Genomic DNA, 19,713 nt, shown 5'->3' with positions numbered 1-19,713 from the left:
AGAAACTCTAACTGGGTCAGTTTTTGTTTTTTTGTTTTTTTAAGTTTATTTGTTTTGAGAGAGCAAGAGAGAGCATGCCTGGGCAAGGGCCGGGGAGGGGTCGGGTGGGGGGTGGGGGGAGAGAGAATCACAAACAGGCTCCACCGACATCGAGGTCTATCCCATGACCCTGGGATTATCACCTGAGCCGAAATCAAGAGCCACATGCTCGACTGAGCCACCGGGTGCCTGCAGTTTTTGTTTTTGTTTTTGTTTTTTTTTTTAAAGAGAGATCTTTGGTGTTTCCTACTTTCCTAATTGGGCCCGTATTTTATAACCGTGTAGTGCTAATCAGGTGAGTGAGTTGAGGCTCAGCAGTAAGAAGAGAAAAATCAGGTAGCCTGGAATAGAACACAGGGTGAATGACACATGATATGGATAAGTAAGGGTTCATGAAACTTTTGTTTCAGTTAGATACATTGTGTGGGGGCTGCTATGTGAAGTGAATTTCTTAGCGTGGGTCGTGGCCAAAAAATTTTGAACGCCAGGGCTTTAGGGGTGCCTGGGTGGCTCAGTCGGTTAGGGGTCACAGTTGGGCTCAGGTCATGATCTCACGGTTCGTGGTTTCGAGCCCCTCACCGGGCTCTGTGCTGACAGCTCAGAGCCTGGAGCCTGCTTCCGATTCTGTGTCTCCCCCTTTCTCTGCCTCTCTCCTTCTTGCGGTCTGTCTCTCTCCTTCTCTCTCTCTCTCTCTCTCAAAGATAAATAAACATAAAAAAAAAAAAAAGGAAAGCCGTGGCTTTAAATGCCACACGTATGCTGATGATGCGTACGTTCTTTCCAGTGAGGCCTGCCCCCTTAAGCTCCAGACTGGTAGATCCCGCTACCTTCTTGAGGTTTCCATTTCCACTTGGATGGTTCGTGGGCTTGTCCGTCTCTAGGTTTTTGCCCCCCAAACACCTGCTCTCCTTCCTAGGCTCTACTTGTTTGTTATTTTCACTTTGCCCGTTTCTTTCAAATTTTATCACTTCGGTTTCAACAAGTTTCACGACTTGTTTCTTTGCAGATGTTATTTAACCGTTTTGTCCACTTCGTGAAGGTTTATTTAGTTAAAAACCAAGCGATACCTGTAAAACTACTTAGGCATGTGTAAACGGGCGTGGGGCCAAAATACAGTGAAAAGGGACGAAGGAGGGTGTCACCATGGCCCCCTTTGCTGGTGGAGCTCTTCCTCCACAAGCTACCCTCAGGATACCTTTTGTGTCTTGTGTTCGACGTGTGACCACTGCGTGGGACCCAGGAAGCAGGCCAAAGTCAGTTCATGTATTAACCACTAATAAGACCTCATTTTTTTCTCTGTGCTTCCCATAAACGTTAGCATAAATACACAGGTTGCTCTCTCCACAGCTGAGGGATCGTTCTGTGGGCGCCTTGAGGTCAGCATGACTACTTGGGGACCACTGGGTCGGAAGGTGGGGCGCTCAGAGCGGGATTGTGGTTTCGATCTGGAAGCGCGCTGGCTTCTCTGGGGAGAAATGCCTCCTCTGAGATCAAGGATCCTTGCCGTTTGTCCGTTACCTCCTACAAGCCCAAGGGTAGACGGTAGAGAACACCCCCAGAACACACGAATCCAGGGGTGTCAGTGCAGAGGCCTTCACATCACTTGTGCCAGAGTGCGGTGTGAGGCCGGGGCGCTGCGCTGAAGGGGGGTGGGCGTGCTGTTTCTGGAAGGAGGTGCCGTTACCCAACCCGGAAGGCTGGGGCTGGAGCCAGCCTGGCAGCCGCGAGCAGGGGAGGGTGAAGCAATAGCGGGTTTAGGAAACTATGAGGTGTTTCGAACTTCTGCGACATGGGGACTAAGGGCTGGTGGTGTGACCTGAGGCTTGAGCACTTTTTGTGACATGCTAAGAAGTCTGGAGATACAGGCACCGAGAGCTAGTGATGCGTGTGTGTGTGAGAAGGAGCACACGTGACCTCAGCTTTTTATTCTAGAATAACGATTTGGTGTTTCTTTGGCAATGGGGTGGGTTTGGCTGCAGTGAAACCAGTCACTGTAGTAAACTGCATGAGAGGGGGCAAAGGCGTGACCTCGGATTCGGAGGCGTGGAGGGGAGGGGACTGATTTGATGAAACGTGGTACCTTCCAGGGTTGATGGAGTCAGAGACAGCTTCTGGGTTTCTCACTTGAGGATGCGGTTAATCATGACACCCAAGGGTGGGTTTTTACTGCGTGCTCTGTGCTAAGCTACTTGTGTCGTCTTATTTTGTCCTGACTACAGCCCTGAGACATAGGTGCTGTGATTATTCATCTTTTTTGATGAAGAAATCGAAGCTTAGAAGGTGAAGTACCCGCCCAAGTTCGCACAGCTGGTGGTGCACAGCCTGGACTCAGTCAGGCCCGACCTTAAAGCCTGTGCCCTAGACGGGCTGCCGGTCAGCCATTTGCACGGTTCTGTCTCCTCAAGGTCCCTACCTGCAACAGGTCAGGACAGGAATGGCGAGTGGGGCCCAGGCGGTCTGAGCCACCACCTACGCTTCTAATCAATACGCCCTAGTCACCTCTGTTACGAAGTAGAGGAGGGAAACAGGTTTGTAAGAAAGATCATGGATTTGAATTTGGGTTGTCTGCTCAGTATTTTTATTTATTTTGAGAGAGACACAGCATGAGCAGGGGAGGGGCAGAGAGAGAGAGGGAGAGAGAATTCCAGGCAGGCTCCGTGCTGCCAGTGCAGAGCCTGATGCGGGGCTCGAACCCACGATCCATGAGATCAAGATATGAGCCAAGAATAAGAGTCCGATGCTCAACTGACTAAGCCACCCTGGCAACCCCCCCCATGCCCCTGAGCATTCTGGAATTAAGACAGGAAATACATAAAATATAGTAGAATTATTATTTTTTTAATAAGTGAGGAAATCAGGGTGAAGAGAAAATAGGGGAGGGGCAACGAAGCCAAAGTAAAATCAGTTTTATGCACAAATCATGCCCTGTGTCCTGTGCTCTTGCTGGTCCTGAACTTTCTAACAGAAACCAAAGATACGGAAGCGTCTGTCAGTTCTGGAGATAGACGTTGAATGTCATCAGGATACCTGTTGTAGGTGACATCAGGAGAGTAGAAATTTTCCGGGGAGATTCGGCAGCCCTGGCGTGCATAAGAATCACCCATGAGGAATGTCACTGGAGTCTACCCTGCCTGTTGACACGCGTGTTACTGGGCTCCATCCCCAGAAACTCTGATTTAGGGGGCCTCTGGGGTGGGAGGGAGTCACCATCCATACTTAACATACTTAGGGGCGCCTGGGTGGCGCAGTCGGTTAAGCGTCCGACTTCAGCCAGGTCACGATCTCTTGGTCCGGGAGTTCGAGCCCCGCGTCAGGCTCTGGGCTGATGGCTCAGAGCCTGGAGCCTGTTTCCGATTCTGTGTCTCCCTCTCTCTCTGCCCCTCCCCCGTTCATGCTCTGTCTCTCTCTGTCCCAAAAATAAATAAACGTTGAAAAAAAAAAAAAACATACTTAACGAGTCACCTAGGTGACTTTAACACAGGTGGACGCCTGGCCAACTTGAGAAACTTTGGGAGAAGATAACCAAGAGAAAGGCCAAAAGAGGCTCCAAATGAGTTTCAAAGTGGATGTGTGTAAATCTTAAGGATTGCCCAAGATGAAAAAAGAGCTTTGGGGCACCTGGGGGCTCAGTCAGTTAAGCCCCTGACTCTTGATCTCAGCTCATGTCACGATCTCAGGGTTGTGAGTTTAAACCCCAACTTGGGCTTAACCTCTTTCATTTTAATCTCTATTTCTGTTTTATGTATATTTAAATTAAAAACATTTTTTAAAAAATATTTTTGAAGGAGAGAGAGAGACAGAGACAGAGACAGAGCATGAGTGGGGGAGGGGCAGAGAGAGAGAGAGGGAGACACAGAATCCGAAGCAGGCTCTAGGCTCTGAGCTGTCGGCACAGAGCCCAAGGCAGGGCTTGAACTCACAAACTGTGAGATCGTGACCTGAGCTGAAGTCAAGGGTTGGACACTTAACCGACTGAGCCACCCAGGCGCCCCTTAATATTTCAGTCACGGTAACCAAGACTGTACTTCTAAAACTCAGTGGCATTTCATTCATTTAAGCTTGCTAAGTCCGAGTTAACTGCTGTTTTTCTTTATCCTCCCCCCCCCCCCCCAGTATCGATTTTACGGAGAACCTGTAGTAAAAGCGTGTGTTGAAAACGGAACGAGCTGTATTGACATCTGTGGAGAACCTCAGGTGCGTAAAATGCAAAGGAAAGGATGGCATTAGCAACACAACTTTCTGTCAGCGTGGGCAACACTTAGCGCGGTTTCGCAGACCTATTTTAGAATTCGATGTCCCCCTCCCTCGTGGCGCCAGATGGTGTTCCGTGGACGGCTCCCAGGAGGGCCCGATGGGAAGGCCTCTTCTTCCGCTTTCTCGAACTTTTGTCTTCCTTACCACCCCATTGATTTCAGGTCTCTTGTAGGGAGGCCGTGCTGATTTTTGTAGCTCCGGCATGCCGCGAGTGGCATGAACTGAAGCGGTGGGGTGCGCGCAGAGTCTCGGAATCGCGCTTTGGGTACTTTTTCGTCACGAACGCCCTTTTTGTCGGCAGACGCCTTTACGACCTCGAAGGAGAGTACGTGCGAAGTCCTCTCCACCCCAAGATGTTAGACATTGCCGCTTGTTGAGCGCTTACCACGCTGGCGCTATGCTAATTAAGCATTTTACGCCATCTGAATTTTCAGCCTTCCTGCGCGGTAGGTATCATCCTTCCCCTTTGGTGGATGAGGCAGTCGAAGCTTAGGAAGGTTAGGTCACGCCGCTCGAAGTCACGCAACTAGTAAGTAGAAGGACGAGGACTCGACCTGAGGTTCGCCCGATTGTGGGAAGTGGAGTGTTAGTGAGCACCGAGCTCGGCTGCCTCCCTTTAAACTGTACCTCGTGTCCCCGTAGTCTCTGCTGATCACCGTCACCCATGTCCCCTTGATAGGATGTCGTGAGGTGACTGACACTTTACCCCTGTGGGCTTCCACCCCAAGCCCGTCACCCCAGTCTAGTCTTGAGAAGAGTTCCAGTAGAGGGGCAGTCTACAAAATACCTCATCGGAAGCCCTCCAAACTGTCAAGGTCCTCAGAAACGAGACTCTGAGAGACCGTCATAGCCGGGAGGCGCCTAAGGAGACGTGACCGCTAAATGTCATGTGGGATCCTGGCAGAGAAAAAGGATGCGTAAGAATGGACTGTAGCTAATGATAATGTTACCACCATCGGTTCCTTAATTGGAACAAATGTTCGTGTCCAAGCTGTCACGACGGGAGAAACTGGGTCGGGGTGCGTGGGAACTCTCCGCTACTCAAATTTTCTGTAAATCCGACACTGTTCTGGAAGTAATTGTTAAACCCAGGCAGAGGATTCGAGCGGACGTTATTCTCCTCTTCCATCCCTCCTTCCCTCCACTTGCTTTACTCTAACTGTATATATGCACAGATACATGTCCGTAATCGTGTCCGTCTGAGTAATAGGTTTGGGTTAGGCTTTCTTGCTGCTTTTTTTTTTTTTTTGGATTTTTTTTGTATATTAATTTAATTTTTCATAATAGATGTTACTCTGACACTTAAAAGGCATTTTGAAAAAACTAATAGCGTCGTTAAGTCAGACCAGCTTATCTCCTGCACTAGTTGGCATCTGGCAGGTATCCAGTGAATACTTGCTGAATAAATGAAAAACATTTCGACACTTAATATTTCACTACAAAGCCATACCGGTTAGCATTTTCAAAATGCAATTGCTTTGTCTTTTAAGGTCTCTCATCGAATACTGATGTAAATGTTTCTGATTTAAATAGCTCTGATTCGCATTTTTGTCCTGGATTTTTTTAGTTTCTGGAACTAATGTATTGGAAGTATCACGAGAAAGCTGCAGAAAAGGGAGCTTATATCATTGGAAGCAGTGGCTTTGATTCCATTCCAGCAGACCTGGGAGTGATATATACCAAAAACAAGATGAATGGTAATTATCAATCAAGAAGCGATAAGTGGATTTACAATAGAAAGGCTTCATGTGTGTAGTGTGGAAGAGAAGCAAAACTATTAGTGGGTAACGTGAACACAGATGCTTTGTTTCTAATATAGCGGTAATTGTTATAAGATGTGACAGGGCGCCTGGGTGGCTCAGTCGGTTAAGCGTCTGACTCTTGATCTCAGGTCAGGTCTTGATCCCAGGGTCGTGGGTTCAGGCCTCATGTTGCGCTTTGTACTAGGCATGAAGCCTACTTAAAAAAAAAAGTACTACTGACGCTATTTTTTGAGATGCATGTTCTAAAGTGAGGAATTATCCATTGTCTCAATTTAGTTAAGGTTAGAGCTGTAACATTTCTGGAAATACAATTTCTGACAGTCATTGTAAATTCAAACTTGCTTGGTTTCGGAATTCATACATTTAAGAATATGATTTATATAGCTATTATGATTGAAGTTTTAAAAATTTTAATCAACAAAGCTAAAAAGTATTAAACAAATTTTTTGGCTTCTATTTCACCCCATTTGTAAAAGGAACCAATAATTTAAGAGTGGAAAAAATCATGTTGACTTGGGCAGCACATAATACTAAAATTGGGGGCGCCTGGGTGGCTCAGTTGGTTGAGCGACCGACTTCGGTGCAGGTCATGATCTCACAGTTTGTGAGTTCGAGCCCCGCGTCGGGCTCCGTGCTGACAGCTCGGAGCCTGGAGCCTGCTTCGGATTCTGTGTCTCCCCCTCTCTCTCTCTGCCCCTCCCCTGCTCATGCTCTGTCTCTCTCTCTCTCTCTCTCTCTCTCTCTCTCTCTCTCTCTCAATAATAAATAAATGTTAAAAAAAATTTTTTAAATACTAAAATTGGAATAATACAGAGAAGATGAGCACGTCCCTGCGGAAAGATGACACACGCAGATATGTGAGGCGTTCCATATTTTTAAGACGAGAGGTGTTGGTGAGGATGTGGAGAAAAAGGAACCCTGTGCACTGTTGGTGGGAATGCAAACTGGTGCAGCCACCGTGGGAAACAGTAGGGAGCTTCCTCAAAAAGTTAAAAATAGAGCTACCCTGCAATCTAGCAATTACACCACCAGGAATTTACCCAAATAGTGTGAAAACACCAACCAATTCCAAGGGATACGTGCACCCCTCTGTTTATTACAGCACTAGTTACAGCAGCCAAGATGTGGAAGCAGCCCGCGTGTCCACTGATTGATGGGTAAAGAAGATGTGGTGTATACACACATATATCCATATCTGTGTGTGTGCATACACATGCACGCACACTGGAATATTATTCAGCCATAAAAAAAGAATGAAATCTTGCCATTTGCAACAACATGGATGGAGCTAGAGAGTATAATGCTAAGAGATGTAAGTCAGAGAAAGACAAATACTACGTGATTTCACTCGTATGTGGAATTTATGAAACAAAGGTAAAAAAAGAGACAAATTAAGAATTGAACTCTTTTTTTTTTTTTAGCGTTTATTTATTTTTGAGAGAAACAGAGAGAGACAGAATGAGAGCAGGGGAGGGACAGAGAAAGAGGGAGACACGGAAGCCGAAGCAGGCTCGAGGCTCCGAGCTGTCGGCACAGAGCCTGACGCGGGGCTTGAACCCATGAACCGGGAGATCATGACCTGAGCCGAAGTCGGACGCTTAACCGACTGAGCCCCCAGGCGCCCTAGCAGACTCTTAACTGTAGAGAACACACTGATGGTCAGGGAGGTGGATGGGGAATGGCTTAAATAGGTGATGGGGATTCAGGGGTGCACTTGTGGTGAGCACTGGGTGATTAACATAAAAACCTGAAAAAAAAAAAAAGAAAGGAAATGGATGACAGCAATAGATACACAAGTAAAAAATGCAGGTTACTGACCTTCCAAAGTCAACTAGAAATGCCAGCTCTACTTTCCACTGAGAAATGAACAAAGTTCTATGCCTTAACAGTTATGCTCTTGAAAGCTTTTTGATGTAAATAATAGCAGCTTAGAATTAAAAACCCTTTATTTAAAAAAATGAGAAAAAATAAATATTATGGTAAACAGGAAGTTACTAATGCCACGCTTATTTTAAAAGGGTCCATTTAGAAAATGACATGAAATAGGTAACTCCAATGTCCTATAAACTGTTCTAGAGCTTAACCAGGTGGAAAGTGTTTCAGTTTATATTAAATAGTTAACGTAACTCTGGGTGCCTGGGTGGCTCAGTCGGTTAAGCATCTGACTTCAGCTCAGGTCATGGTCTCACAGCTCATGAGATCGAGCCCCGCGTCGGGCTCTGTGCTGATAGCTCAGAGCCTGGAGCCTGCTTCGGATTCTGTGTCCCTCTCTCGCTCTGCCTGCCCCCCCTCCCCCCACTCATCCTCTGTCTCTCTCTCTCTCTCTTTCAAGAATAAACATTAAAAAAAAAAAAGTTAACGTAACTCTGAAACCAAAGCCCCAGACAGATAGCACTTGAAAAGATAGCACCAAAAAAAAAAAGGCTCCAAAGCAGTCTTGCTTAGTGAAATTAGTAGTAAAAAAATGCTAAATAAAATTTTAGTAAATATTCAATGGCATTTTAAGAGAATAATATATCAAGACCAAGGTTTGTTAGGAAGTTATGTAATCATTACATCAGAGTATCGAAGATGAAAAGCTGTATGACCATCTCAATAAATCATCTGAAAATTCTTGCCATGTGCTGATTCCGATTTTTAGGAATTTAGGAATAGAATATTTTATTAACATAAAAATGTCGGAAGGTAATAGCCAATATCATACTCGGTGATGAAACACTAGAACTGTTCCTGATAAAAAGAAGAACATGAATTGAACATCTTTAAAGCATTCAGTCTTGCAATCATGAGCCTGGTCTCCGTTTCTCAAAAATACTCTTTTAAATCTATACAGTTTAGATATCTTCATGATAGTTTTACATATTTCTTACTAAACTTGCTTTTAAATATTTAATAGTTTCTGTTATTTTGAATAGGTCTTTTTTCCTTTTAAGGGAAAACATTACAGCTTGTTTACAAACTTTGTTTTCATGATCTCAGGGTTTGTGGGTTTGAGCCCCTTGTCAGACTCTGTGCTGACAGCTCAGAGCCTGGAGTCTGCTTTGGATTCTAGGCCTCCCTTTCTTTCTCTGCTCCTCCCCCACTCCTGCTCTGTCTCTCTCTGTCTCTCAAAAATAAATGTTAAAAAAAAAAACAAAAACACTTTGTTCTCAGATACTGAAACCTGAGTCAGTGTTTTAACAAGTGTCCCAGCTGATTGTTTGATACAGTGGACCGCATTTTATTGCATGTTGCCTTCGGTGGTCCGTGTTCTTTCTGTGGATAGGTTAGATCACAGAGCCATAAATCCCGACTGCGTTCTCTTAGCAACCCGCAGAATCCTCTCAGTGACTTGCACTGTAATGATCTGTTTTGGGCTTTGTCAGTGGTCCCCTAGCGATATTTATATGGCTATAGTTCTCATCACTCTGGGTGACGTGGTTATTCATTATCTTTCTTTGTCAGCTTTCTATGGCCCCGTAATTTGGTCCTCTCTTGGAATTAAAACAAGGAAAACTGTCCTCTTAAGAAATTGATATATTTCTTTTTTTTTTTTAAGTTTACTTAGAGCACATGCACACACAGGAGTTGCAGAAAGAGGGGGGAGAGAGAGAGAGAGAGAGGGAGGGAGAGAGAGAGAGAATCCTAAGCAGGCTCTGCACTGTCTGTGCAGAGCCCAACGCAGGGCTCCAAGTCATGAACTGCGAGATCTTGACCTGAGCCCAAATCGAGAGTCGGACACTTAACCAACTAAGCCACCCAGGCGCCCCTTGATATATTTCGTATGATCAGATTTTCAGAATTTGCACATTATGTTTTTCTTCTGTCTTACTGCTCTTGAGAAATTCAACAATTATGTAACTACTATGCCTGTATATTAGTCCCCATGGTTACATGATTGATTTCTCCCTCTTTTTCTGGCTTTGGTTTTCTGTTATTATTTATGCTTATTTCCTTATTTCATTTTAACAGCTTTACGTATTTTATAAGCCATCACACAGGCCATTTTGATAGGTTTTCTGTGCATTTATTCATGGTAAATCAGTACAAACAAGCCTTCTTGAAAGCAGTCATACTGGAAAACAGAATCAATCCCACAGATGTAATTTTGAGAACTGTGTCCCAATGGGTGTTCAGAGTGCGTGAACTTGTTGCCTTGTTGGAAGAGATTTTTAGTGTTTTCAGCCTGAATACTAGAAAAGATCTTATTAGTACTAGCACTTGGAGTTCATTCTAAACGATTCTTTCTGACAATTTCCTTGGCTTCAGTTGCTTCTTAAGTCTGTTTCCAGTAACATAGTAGAACTGTTACCAGTATTGATTTTCTGACTGTATCGGCTATAGGCTTAGTAAAAGTGGTCCCTAACGGAATAGGAATAGTTTATTACTACACATCTTGGTTACATAGATCTTACTTGATTTACTTTTGCTGTTCTACTCTTTTAGGTACACTGACGGCTGTGGAAAGTTTCCTGACTATACATTCTGGACCTGAGGTTAGTTTTTCTGTTTGTCAGGTCATTTTTATAGTTAACATTAAAAACATTTTGGAAATGATACATGCTTCCTAAAAAATATTTAGATTAATAAAATTTTATATCTATTTGTAATTTTTAGTATATGAAAGTTACTATGTTTAATTTTTAAAAAATATTTATTTAGTTTTGAAGAAGAGAGAGACACGGTGCAAGCTAGGAAGGGGTAGAGAGAGAGGGAGACACAGAATCCAAAGCAGGCTCCAGGCTCTGAGCCATCAGCACAGAACCCGATGCGGGGCTTGAACCCATGGCCGTGAGATCATGACCTGAGCTGAAGTCAGGTGCTTAACCGACTGAGCCACCCAGGTGCCCCTACTGTGTTTAATTTTTAAAAGTATATGGTAGATTGCTGGGAATTACTTAGACTTAAGATAGAATTTTGTTAAAAACAACTGCATAGCCCATTGTGTTAGAATGAGTTACCAGCATCCGAACACCAAATTATATATCTTTGTTGTGCAATAAATGTTGTCAGCCAAGATGATTGTCACCTTAGTGCAAGTCAGGGCACTTCTGTTATCTGCTTCACTTGGAGTTAGGTGCTGTTGTGGCCATAAAAAAATATATGATGTAATTACTGAATTTATAGTTTATTTGGGAACCTAAGACAGTTGTGTTTCTGGGAGGACCATGCTTTTTGATAGCACTTTTATTGCCGGGAGTGTCTGACCCAATTCTAGGTCTACACTTGAGGCTTCATAAATATTGTTGTCTTTAAAACACATTCGTTCGGGGCGCCTGGGTGGCGCAGTCGGTTAAGCGTCCGACTTCAGCCAGGTCACGATCTCGCGGTCTGTGAGTTCGAGCCCCGCGTCGGGCTCTGGGCTGATGGCTCAGAGCCTGGAGCCTGTTTCCGATTCTGTGTCTCCCTCTCTCTCTGCCCTTCCCCCATTCATGCTCTGTCTCTCTCTGTCCCAAAAATAAATAAACGTTGAAAAAAAAAAAATTAAAAAAAAAAAAAACACATTCGTTCAACAAACACTGTGTAGTGTGACACATAAATGAATCAGATGCAAACCTGTCCTTAAAGACATAAAAATGTAACTTGAGGGGCACCCGGGTGGCTCAGTTAAGTGTCCGGCTTCAAGTCGGGTCATGATCTCGCCGTCTGTGAGTTTGAGCCCCACGTGGGGCTCCGTGGTGACAGCTCAGAGCCTGGAGCCTGCTTTGGATTCTGTGTCTCCCTCTCTCTCTGCCCCTCCCCCACTTGCGCTCTGTCTCTCTCTCAAAATGAATAAACATTAAAAATTAAAAAAAAATTAAAAGATGAGATGAAATACCATCGGATTCTGAGAACGGAGAGTAAATCTAGCTGGGAGGCCAGAGATAAGAACTTTTAGTTATTTATTGTTCAATGTGTATTTATTTATTTTGCGAGCTACAGAGGCAGTATGAGAAGGGGAGGGGCAGAGGGAGAGAATCCCAAGCAGGTGCCACACGGTCAGCGCAGAGCCCCACGCGGGGCTCGAGCTCGCAAACCGCGAGATCATGAGCCGAGCCGAAAGCAAGAGTCAGATGCTTAACTGACTGAGCCAACCAGACGCCCCCGGAGATAAGAGCTTTTAGAGGCTGTGACGTGGACTGAATTTCTAGAAGTCGATGCTGTGGAGCCTGGATGAGGGAGAGGGAGCAGTGGAGTCAGGACATGGCCGTGGGACGGTACAGGGGATGTCAGGTAGGATAATGGCTGCATTCATCTGGATCTTGGGTTCAGATTAATACACGCAAAGAATTACATAACATGCTGAAATCCGTGGGTAAAGAGGATGTCCACAGGGTATCAGAATAAAGGGAAGGGGTAGTGGGCCTGGGGAACTGGGAAGGCCTCCTAGAGGCCTCACCGAGTTCAGCCTTGAAGAGTCAGTAGCCTGTGGAAGGTCAGGAACAAGCACGAAGGACGTGCCTGGATCTGTGGGGAGCGGGTGTGGAAACCCAACTCAACCGGCCGAAAGCGGCAGAACGGAACATGAATTTACGGGTTCGTGTAACCAAATGACTGCAAGTAAGTAGTGTGGCTGGATCTGGATGTTCGGATGGTTATTCTCCGCCCCCCCCCCCCCCATATCCTCTGTTTCTGTCTCTTCCATCTCTTCTGGACTCGTCTGCGTAGGCTCTCGGCGTGCCCGAGAAGGTGCTGGCAGTCCTAGGTGCGCATTGTCTTAATGTTCCTGACTTCCAGGGAACAGCTAGCAGAGCTGATGTATCACATGACCGGGAAGTAGTGGGCCGTCTGGCTGTTCTTGAGCCAGTCACCGTGACCGGTGTCATGAATAGTCAGATTGCCCAGGTGGTCACGGGCCCCTGGAGGGAGACCCTTGGAGTCAGTCTCATGTGCACCACATGGAACGACTTCCAGGCGGGAAGGAGGCTTTCCGAAGCCGAGGATTGCAGGGAGCTGCTGACTGGGAGAGTCGGACAAGAGGCTTCTTTTGACAGAGCAGCGGGAGATGGGACGGGAAAGGCGAGGTGGATGTGAAGAAGGCGTCTTCCCTTCCCGTGAGGAATACAGGAGCCCCTGAGTGGACGGTTCTTACGTACGGAGTCGAGTCAGGAATCCCTCCTAGAACGTACAGATTTCGAAACTAGGTTGCCTGGGCTTGAACTCTGGCTCTGCCACTTACCAGTGACGCGCCCGTGGCCAAGCAGGCCGTACTTCCCCTCATCTCTAAAGGAGGCGATCATCGTATCTGCTCCATATGGTCGCTACGCGGGTTAGCTTACTCAGCGAATGTACATCAGAGCCGTGGTTGGCAGCTGGCAAATCCCTCAACTAGTGTCAGTATTATTTTTATTAGTATTGTTAGAACTTGAAGTTGGGGCTTCACTCAGGACAGCAGAGTTGAAGCATCCGTATCAGTGCAGCCCCCTCTCGCTCCCCCGAGGCAGAGTCCACAGCCTGACTTTTACAGGGGCGGGGAGATTCCGTGCACCCCGAGTCACTAAGCTGTTCTCGTGCCCCTCCTTATCTTATGTTTCCCCTTGACAGAGGGCAATGAAGAGGTAACGTGGAAAGCCCTGTGCATTTGGGTATTATGAAATGTATTTTAAATTTATGTCATCAACCCCGAGCTTTCTTCTAAACTCAGACTTAAAACGTCCCATCACTAATTGACATCTACACTTGAACGTTTGATAGATACCGCAAACTGTACTTTTTTGTGCATAGCTGACCTCCCGCTTTTCCCTTCCAAATGGGCGCCAACCTCAGCTTATTTGTATCAATTTCAGCTGGTCGCGACGCGTCCGTCCACGTATTCAGCTCAGGTGGTAGGATCGTTGCTATCTCTGTCTCCTGAAACCCAAGTCCAGTCTGTCAGGAAACCCTGCTGATTCTGCCTTTGAGATCTGTCAGAATCCGATCACTTTTCACCATGTCTCTTCCTACGACCCTCTTCTGGCTACCACCTGTTCCTGTACCGTCCTTCCTCGACACAACATCCTGGCTGGTCCTTTCCGGACATAACCCGATCACGTACTCCTCAGCTCACAATTCTTTAGTGGCTCCTTACCGCATCCGGAGTGCAAGCCAAACGTCCTTCCGGTTAGTGATCACTGATCTGGCCCCGGTTAGTCTCCAACCTCCTCTCTTACAGAACGCCCCTCATTCATTCTTCTTCATTTATTTATTTTTTTTTTTTTTAAATTTTTTTTTTCAACGTTTATTTATTTTTTGGGACAGAGAGAGACAGAGCATGAACGGGGGAGGGGCAGAGAGAGAGGGAGACACAGAATCGGAAACAGGCTCCAGGCTCCGAGCCATCAGCCCAGAGCCCGATGCGGGGCTCGAACTCACGGAGCGGGAGATCGTGACCTGGCTGAAGTCGGTCGCTTAACCGACTGCGCCACCCAGGCGCCCCTATTTGTTTTTTTTTTTAAGTTTATTTATTTATTTTGAGAGAGACAGAGACAGCATGAGTGGGCAAGGGGCAGAGAGAAGGAGACAGAGAATCCCAAGCAGAGCCCCATGCCGAGCTTGAAGTCACTAAACCGTGAGATCATGACCTGAGCTGAAACCAGGAATCTGACGTTCAACCGACTGAGCCACCCAGGCGCCCCCATATATCGTATTTTTTATTGAGTTTATCATTCTCCCTGGAATGTGAGCACCACAAAAAAGGATCCTTGTCTGTTAATTCACCAAGCACCTAGAACAGTGCTGGTCATGTAGTAGGAGCTCAGTAAGTGTTGTTTGGCTGACTTGAGTGGACGAGGCTAACTTAACCTTAATTCCAAAACTCTGTGGGAATAATGCCAGAATGTAAAAGTGCAGTCCGGTTTCAAAGGAATGTAGAGGGAAAAATCCTAAATAAAATACTAGAAGATTAAAAGCAGGAATACATAAGACAAAGAGCGCATTTTGACCAAGTTAATTTTAGATACGAAATGTGAGGTTTAACATTATATAGTCACTTTAATTCACTCCACCAACAGGTTAAAGGAGGACAGTCATAGGATCATCTCAATAAATAGAGAGACAGCATTTGATAAAATGTGTCTATTCATGATTGCAGCAAGCTAGGAGTGGGAGGGAAGATGATCTTTTTTTAAAAAGCTATACCAAATATGATACCCAGTGTTTAACACTGAAAACTTTTGCTCTGAGTTCAGGAATGACTCGGGAGCCCTCTGTCCTTACTCCAGCCAGATTCTAGCCAGAGCAGTAACACACGAAAAAAGAAAGAAACTGTATAGAGGTTAGAAAGGAAGAAACAAAACTATTTTCCGCAGATGATGTAATTGTGAATGTAGGAAATTCAAAGCAAATCTGCAGGTAGTATTACTAGAATTAGTAAATGAGTTTCATCACCTACTGGAAAAATTCTTCTTCTCACCTGATCGCCTTGGCTAGACTCTCCAGGCCAGGACACTGGGGAGCAGAAGTGGCGAGAACAGACATCCTTGTCTTGTTCCTGATCTTAGAAATCTTTCAGACTGTTGCCACTAAGTATGATATTAGCTGTGCGTTTTTATAGATGCCCTCTGTCAGGTTGAGGAAATTTCCTTCTTTTCCTGGTGTGTTGAGTGTTTTTAACGTGAAGAGTTATATTTTATCAAATGCTTTTTCTGCATTTATGGAGACGATCATGTGGTTTTGTTTTTTATTATCTTCTTACACTGTATCACTTAAGATTGATTTTCCTGTGTGGAACCAACCTTACATTGCCAGGGTAAATCCCACTTGATCATAGTATATAATCCTTTTTATATATTGCTGGATTTAGTTTGCTAGTATTTTGTTGATGGGTTTGCGTCTATACTCATAAGGAATATTGGTCTGTAGTTTTCTCATGATGTCTTTGTCTGGTTTTAGTATCAGGGTAATTAATACTGGTCTTTGGGGAAGAGATTTTTGCAAAGGATCAGTATCAATTCTTTTTTTTTTTTTAATTTTTTAATGTTTATTTTTTATTTTTGAAAGGGAGAGAGAGAGAGTGAGCAGGGGAGGGGCAGAGAGAGAGGGAGAGAGAGAATCCCAAGCAGGCTCCACACTGTCAGCACAGAGCCCAGAGCTCAATGTGGGGCTTGAACCCATGAACCATGAGATCATGACCTGAGGCGAAGTCAGATGCTTAACTGACTGAGCCACCCAGGCACCCCGGGCATTTCTTTTTTTTAAACCCAGTTTGATCATCTCTACTTTTTGAGTATAGTGTTCAGTTCATTGACATTTAAAATGATGAAAATAGGACGAGACTTGAGTCTGACATCTTGCTCTTTATTTCCTGTTTATCCCGTGTATTATCTTTCCCTGTCCTTTCTTTCCCGTCATCTTTTCATTTAATTATTTGTTACAATTTCGAAATTAACTCCTTTATTGGCTTTTTAGGTATGCCTCTTAGCATTTTTTTTAAATTTTATATTTTTAAAGTTTATTCATTTTGAGAGAAAGGGAGAGAGAATAAGAGTGCACAGGGGAGGGGCAAAGAGAGAGACAGAATGCTTGTGCGTGCAAGCGGGAGAGGGGCAGAGAGAGAGAGAGAGCCCCAAGCAGGCTCCGCACTGTACAGAGCTCAGTGCGAGGCTCGAACCCACGAACTGTGAGATCATGACCTGTGCCGAAATCAAGAGTCAGCCACCCACGCTGCCCCACTGCTAGCATATTTTTTGATGTGAAATCTGCTGACATTCATATCCGTGTTCTCCTTATGTAATATGTTGTTTTTCTATGATGGCTTTCTTTTTTTTCTTTAAAAAAATTTTTTTTAATGTTTATTTTTGAGAGACAGAGATGAGGGTGGGAGGGTCAGAGAGAGGGAGACACAGAAACCCAAGTAGGCTCCAGGCTCCAAGCTGTCAGCACACGGCGTGACGCGGGGCTCGAGCTCACGAACTGTGAGATCGCGACTTGAGCCGACGTCGGACGTTTAACTGACCGAGCCACGCAGGTAGCCCCTGTTATTCTTTAAATGTTTGGCAGAATTCATTAATGAGATCATCTGGGCCTGGGCTTTTCTTTGTGGGAAGTTTTTTGGTTACTAATTCAATCTCTCTACTTTTTATAGGTTTACCAGGATTTTCTATTTCCTCTTAAGTCAGTTTTGGTAGTTGTGTCTCCATTAGTTTCCTAGGCCAGCCTTAACGAACTACCACACATCAAGTGGCCTAAACAACAGAAATTTATTGTTCTCACAGCTCTGGAGGTTAGAAGTTCGAGATCAAGGGGAAAGGGGCTTTTCAGGAGATGATGCTGGGACAACCGGGTGTCCAGAGGGAGAGATGTGAAGCTGGACTCATACTTTGCACAATGTACAGAAATTAAGTTTAGGTGGATTGCAGACTAAATGTGGGAGGCAACAACAGTAAAGCTTTGAGAAGATGATGTGTATTTCACGGCCTCGGGGTTGGGAATGGCTTCTTTTTCCCCCACACATTTATTTTACTATTCTTTTATTGCATAATTGACATGTAACATTAGTTTCAGGTGTATGACACAACGATTTGATATTTGTATGTACTGGATTATATTGCACAGTGATCACTGCGATAAATCTAACATCCGTCCCCATACACGCTTGCAAATTTGTTTTTCTTGTGACGAAAACTTTTAAGATCTTCTCTTTTAGCAACTTCCAAATATGCAATACCATATTCACTGTATAGTCGCCGTGATGTGTAAGGAATGGCTTTTTAAAAGAGACACAAGGCATTAAATAAAAAAAGAAAGTGATAATTTGTATACATTTAAAATGGAGAGTATCCGTTTATCAGAAGATACCATTTACAAAATGGAAAGGCTGGCTACAGAGTAAGCGTTCTTTCTTTCTTTCTTTCTTTCTTTTTTTTTTTTAAGTTTTTAATTTTTAAAAAATGTTTATTTTGAGAGAGAGAGCAGGGGAGGGGCAGAGAGAGAGAGGGAGAGAGAAAGAATCCCAGGCAGGCTCCGTACTGTCAGCACAGAGCCTGACACGGGGTTCAAACTTACGAGACATGAGATCATGACCTGAGCTGAAATCGAGAATTGGACACTTGACTGACTGAACCACCCAGGCAGCCCTTAAAATTTTTAATTTTAATTCAGCACAGTTAACATACAGTGTTCTGTTAGTTTCGGGTGTACAGTATAGTGATTCAGCACTTCCCTACATCACCCAGTGCTCATCACAACAAGCGCCTTCCTTAGTCTCCATCACCTGTTGGCCCCATCTCCCCGTCAGCCTCCCCTCTGGTGACCGTCAGTTTGTTCTCTATAGTTAAGAGTCTGTTTCTTAGCTTGTCTCTCTCTCTCCTTCCCTTTGCTTGCTTGTTTTCTTAACTTCTACGTGAGTGAAATCATATAGTATTTGTCTTTCTCTGACTTATTTTGCTTAGCGTTATACTCTCCAGCTCCATCCGTGTCCTTGCAGATGGCAAGATTTCGATTCCTTTTTATGGCAGAATAATATTCCATTGTGTGTGTGTGTGTGTGTGTGTATACACACACACATCTCACAGCTTCTTTATCCATTCATCTATCAGTGGACACTTTGGCTGCTTCCATAATTTGGTAAATAATGGTACAATAAACATGGGGTACATGTATCCCTTTGAATTCCTGTTTTTGTATTTTGGGGGTAAATACCCAGTATAGTGCAGTTATTGGATCATATGGTTCTGTCTTCAACTTTTTGAGTAACCCCCATACTGTCTTCCACAGTGGCTGCACCAGTTTGCATTCCCACCAGCAGTGCACGAGGGTTCCTTTTTCTCCACATCCTCACCAACACTTGTTTCTTTGGTTTTTGATTTTAGCCATTCCGACAGGCGTGAGGTGATATCTCACTGTGTTTTCGATTTGCATTTTCCTGATGATGAGTGATGTTGAGCACCTTTTCATGTGTCTGTTGACCGTATGGATGTCTTCTCTGGAGAAATGTCTTTTCATGTCTTCTGCCCATTTTTTAACTGCATTTTTTTTTTATTTTTTGGGTGTTATGGGTTTTTTTTTTTTTTGTATGTTTTGGATACTGACCCTTTATTGGATATGTCATTTGCAAATATCTTCTCCCATTTAGTAGGTTGCCTTTTAGTTTTGTTGATGGTTTCCTTTGCCGTGCATAAACTTTTGATTTTGATGCAGTCCCAATAGTTTATTTTTGCTTTTGTTTCCCTTGTCTCAGGAGATTTATCTAGAAAAAAGTTTCTATGGCTGATGCCAGAGACATCGCTGCCTGTGCTCTCTTCTAAGACTTTTATGGTTTCAGGTCTCACATTTAACTCTTTAATCCATTTTGAGTTTATTTTTGTGTATGGCGTAAGAAAGTGGTCCAGACTCATTCTTTTGCACGTCGCTGTCCAGTTTTCCCAGCACCATTTGTTGAAGAAACTGTCTTTTTCCCCCCGGATATTCTTTCCTCCTTTGCCAAAGATTAATTAACCATATAATTGTGGGTTTATTTCTGGGTTTTCTGTTCTCTTCGGATCTGTGTGTCTATTTTTTTGTGTCAGTACCATACAGCTCTTGTAACACTGCTTGAAGTTTGCTTTGCTTTGCTTTTTCAGGATTGTTTTGGCTATTCGGGGTCTTTTGCTCTTCCATACAAATTTTAGGATTGATTGTTCTAGCTCTGCGAAAAATGCTGGTGGTGTTTGATAGGGATTGCATTCAATGCGTAGATTGCTTTGGGGAGTACAGACATTTTAACAGTATTTGTTCTTCCAAT

At 44.4% G+C, this 19,713-nt stretch overlaps 1 protein-coding gene, 1 long non-coding RNA gene and 1 other non-coding gene across 4 annotated transcripts in view; 2 read left to right on the top strand and 1 right to left on the bottom strand.

The window, feature by feature from the left end:
• The window catches only part of SCCPDH (saccharopine dehydrogenase (putative)), a 38,472-nt gene that overhangs the window by 6,071 nt on the left and 12,688 nt on the right, over nucleotides 1-19,713 (top strand). For both annotated transcript variants that reach the window (XM_045048646.1, XM_011290824.3), the window contains exons 3-5: nucleotides 4,153-4,233; nucleotides 5,861-5,990; nucleotides 10,482-10,531. In XM_045048646.1, coding sequence (XP_044904581.1) covers nucleotides 4,153-4,233; nucleotides 5,861-5,990; nucleotides 10,482-10,531 — 261 coding nt within the window. The remainder of the gene's footprint in view (nucleotides 1-4,152; nucleotides 4,234-5,860; nucleotides 5,991-10,481; nucleotides 10,532-19,713) is intronic.
• Nucleotides 2,857-4,757, bottom strand: LOC109495517. The gene is made up of 2 exons (XR_002150944.3): nucleotides 4,317-4,757; nucleotides 2,857-3,119 (listed from the first exon to the last, which is right to left on the bottom strand). It is a non-coding gene; the product is annotated as an uncharacterized LOC109495517 (long non-coding RNA).
• Nucleotides 6,831-6,933, top strand: LOC111558493. Its single transcript, XR_002739393.2, has one exon. It is a non-coding gene; the product is annotated as a U6 spliceosomal RNA (small nuclear RNA).

This window comes from Felis catus, chromosome F1 (genome assembly GCF_018350175.1).
Source record: "Felis catus isolate Fca126 chromosome F1, F.catus_Fca126_mat1.0, whole genome shotgun sequence".
NCBI lineage: Eukaryota > Metazoa > Chordata > Mammalia > Carnivora > Felidae > Felis > Felis catus.
Note: the sequence above shows the minus strand (reverse complement) of the source record. Positions and strands in the feature narration are given on the sequence as shown.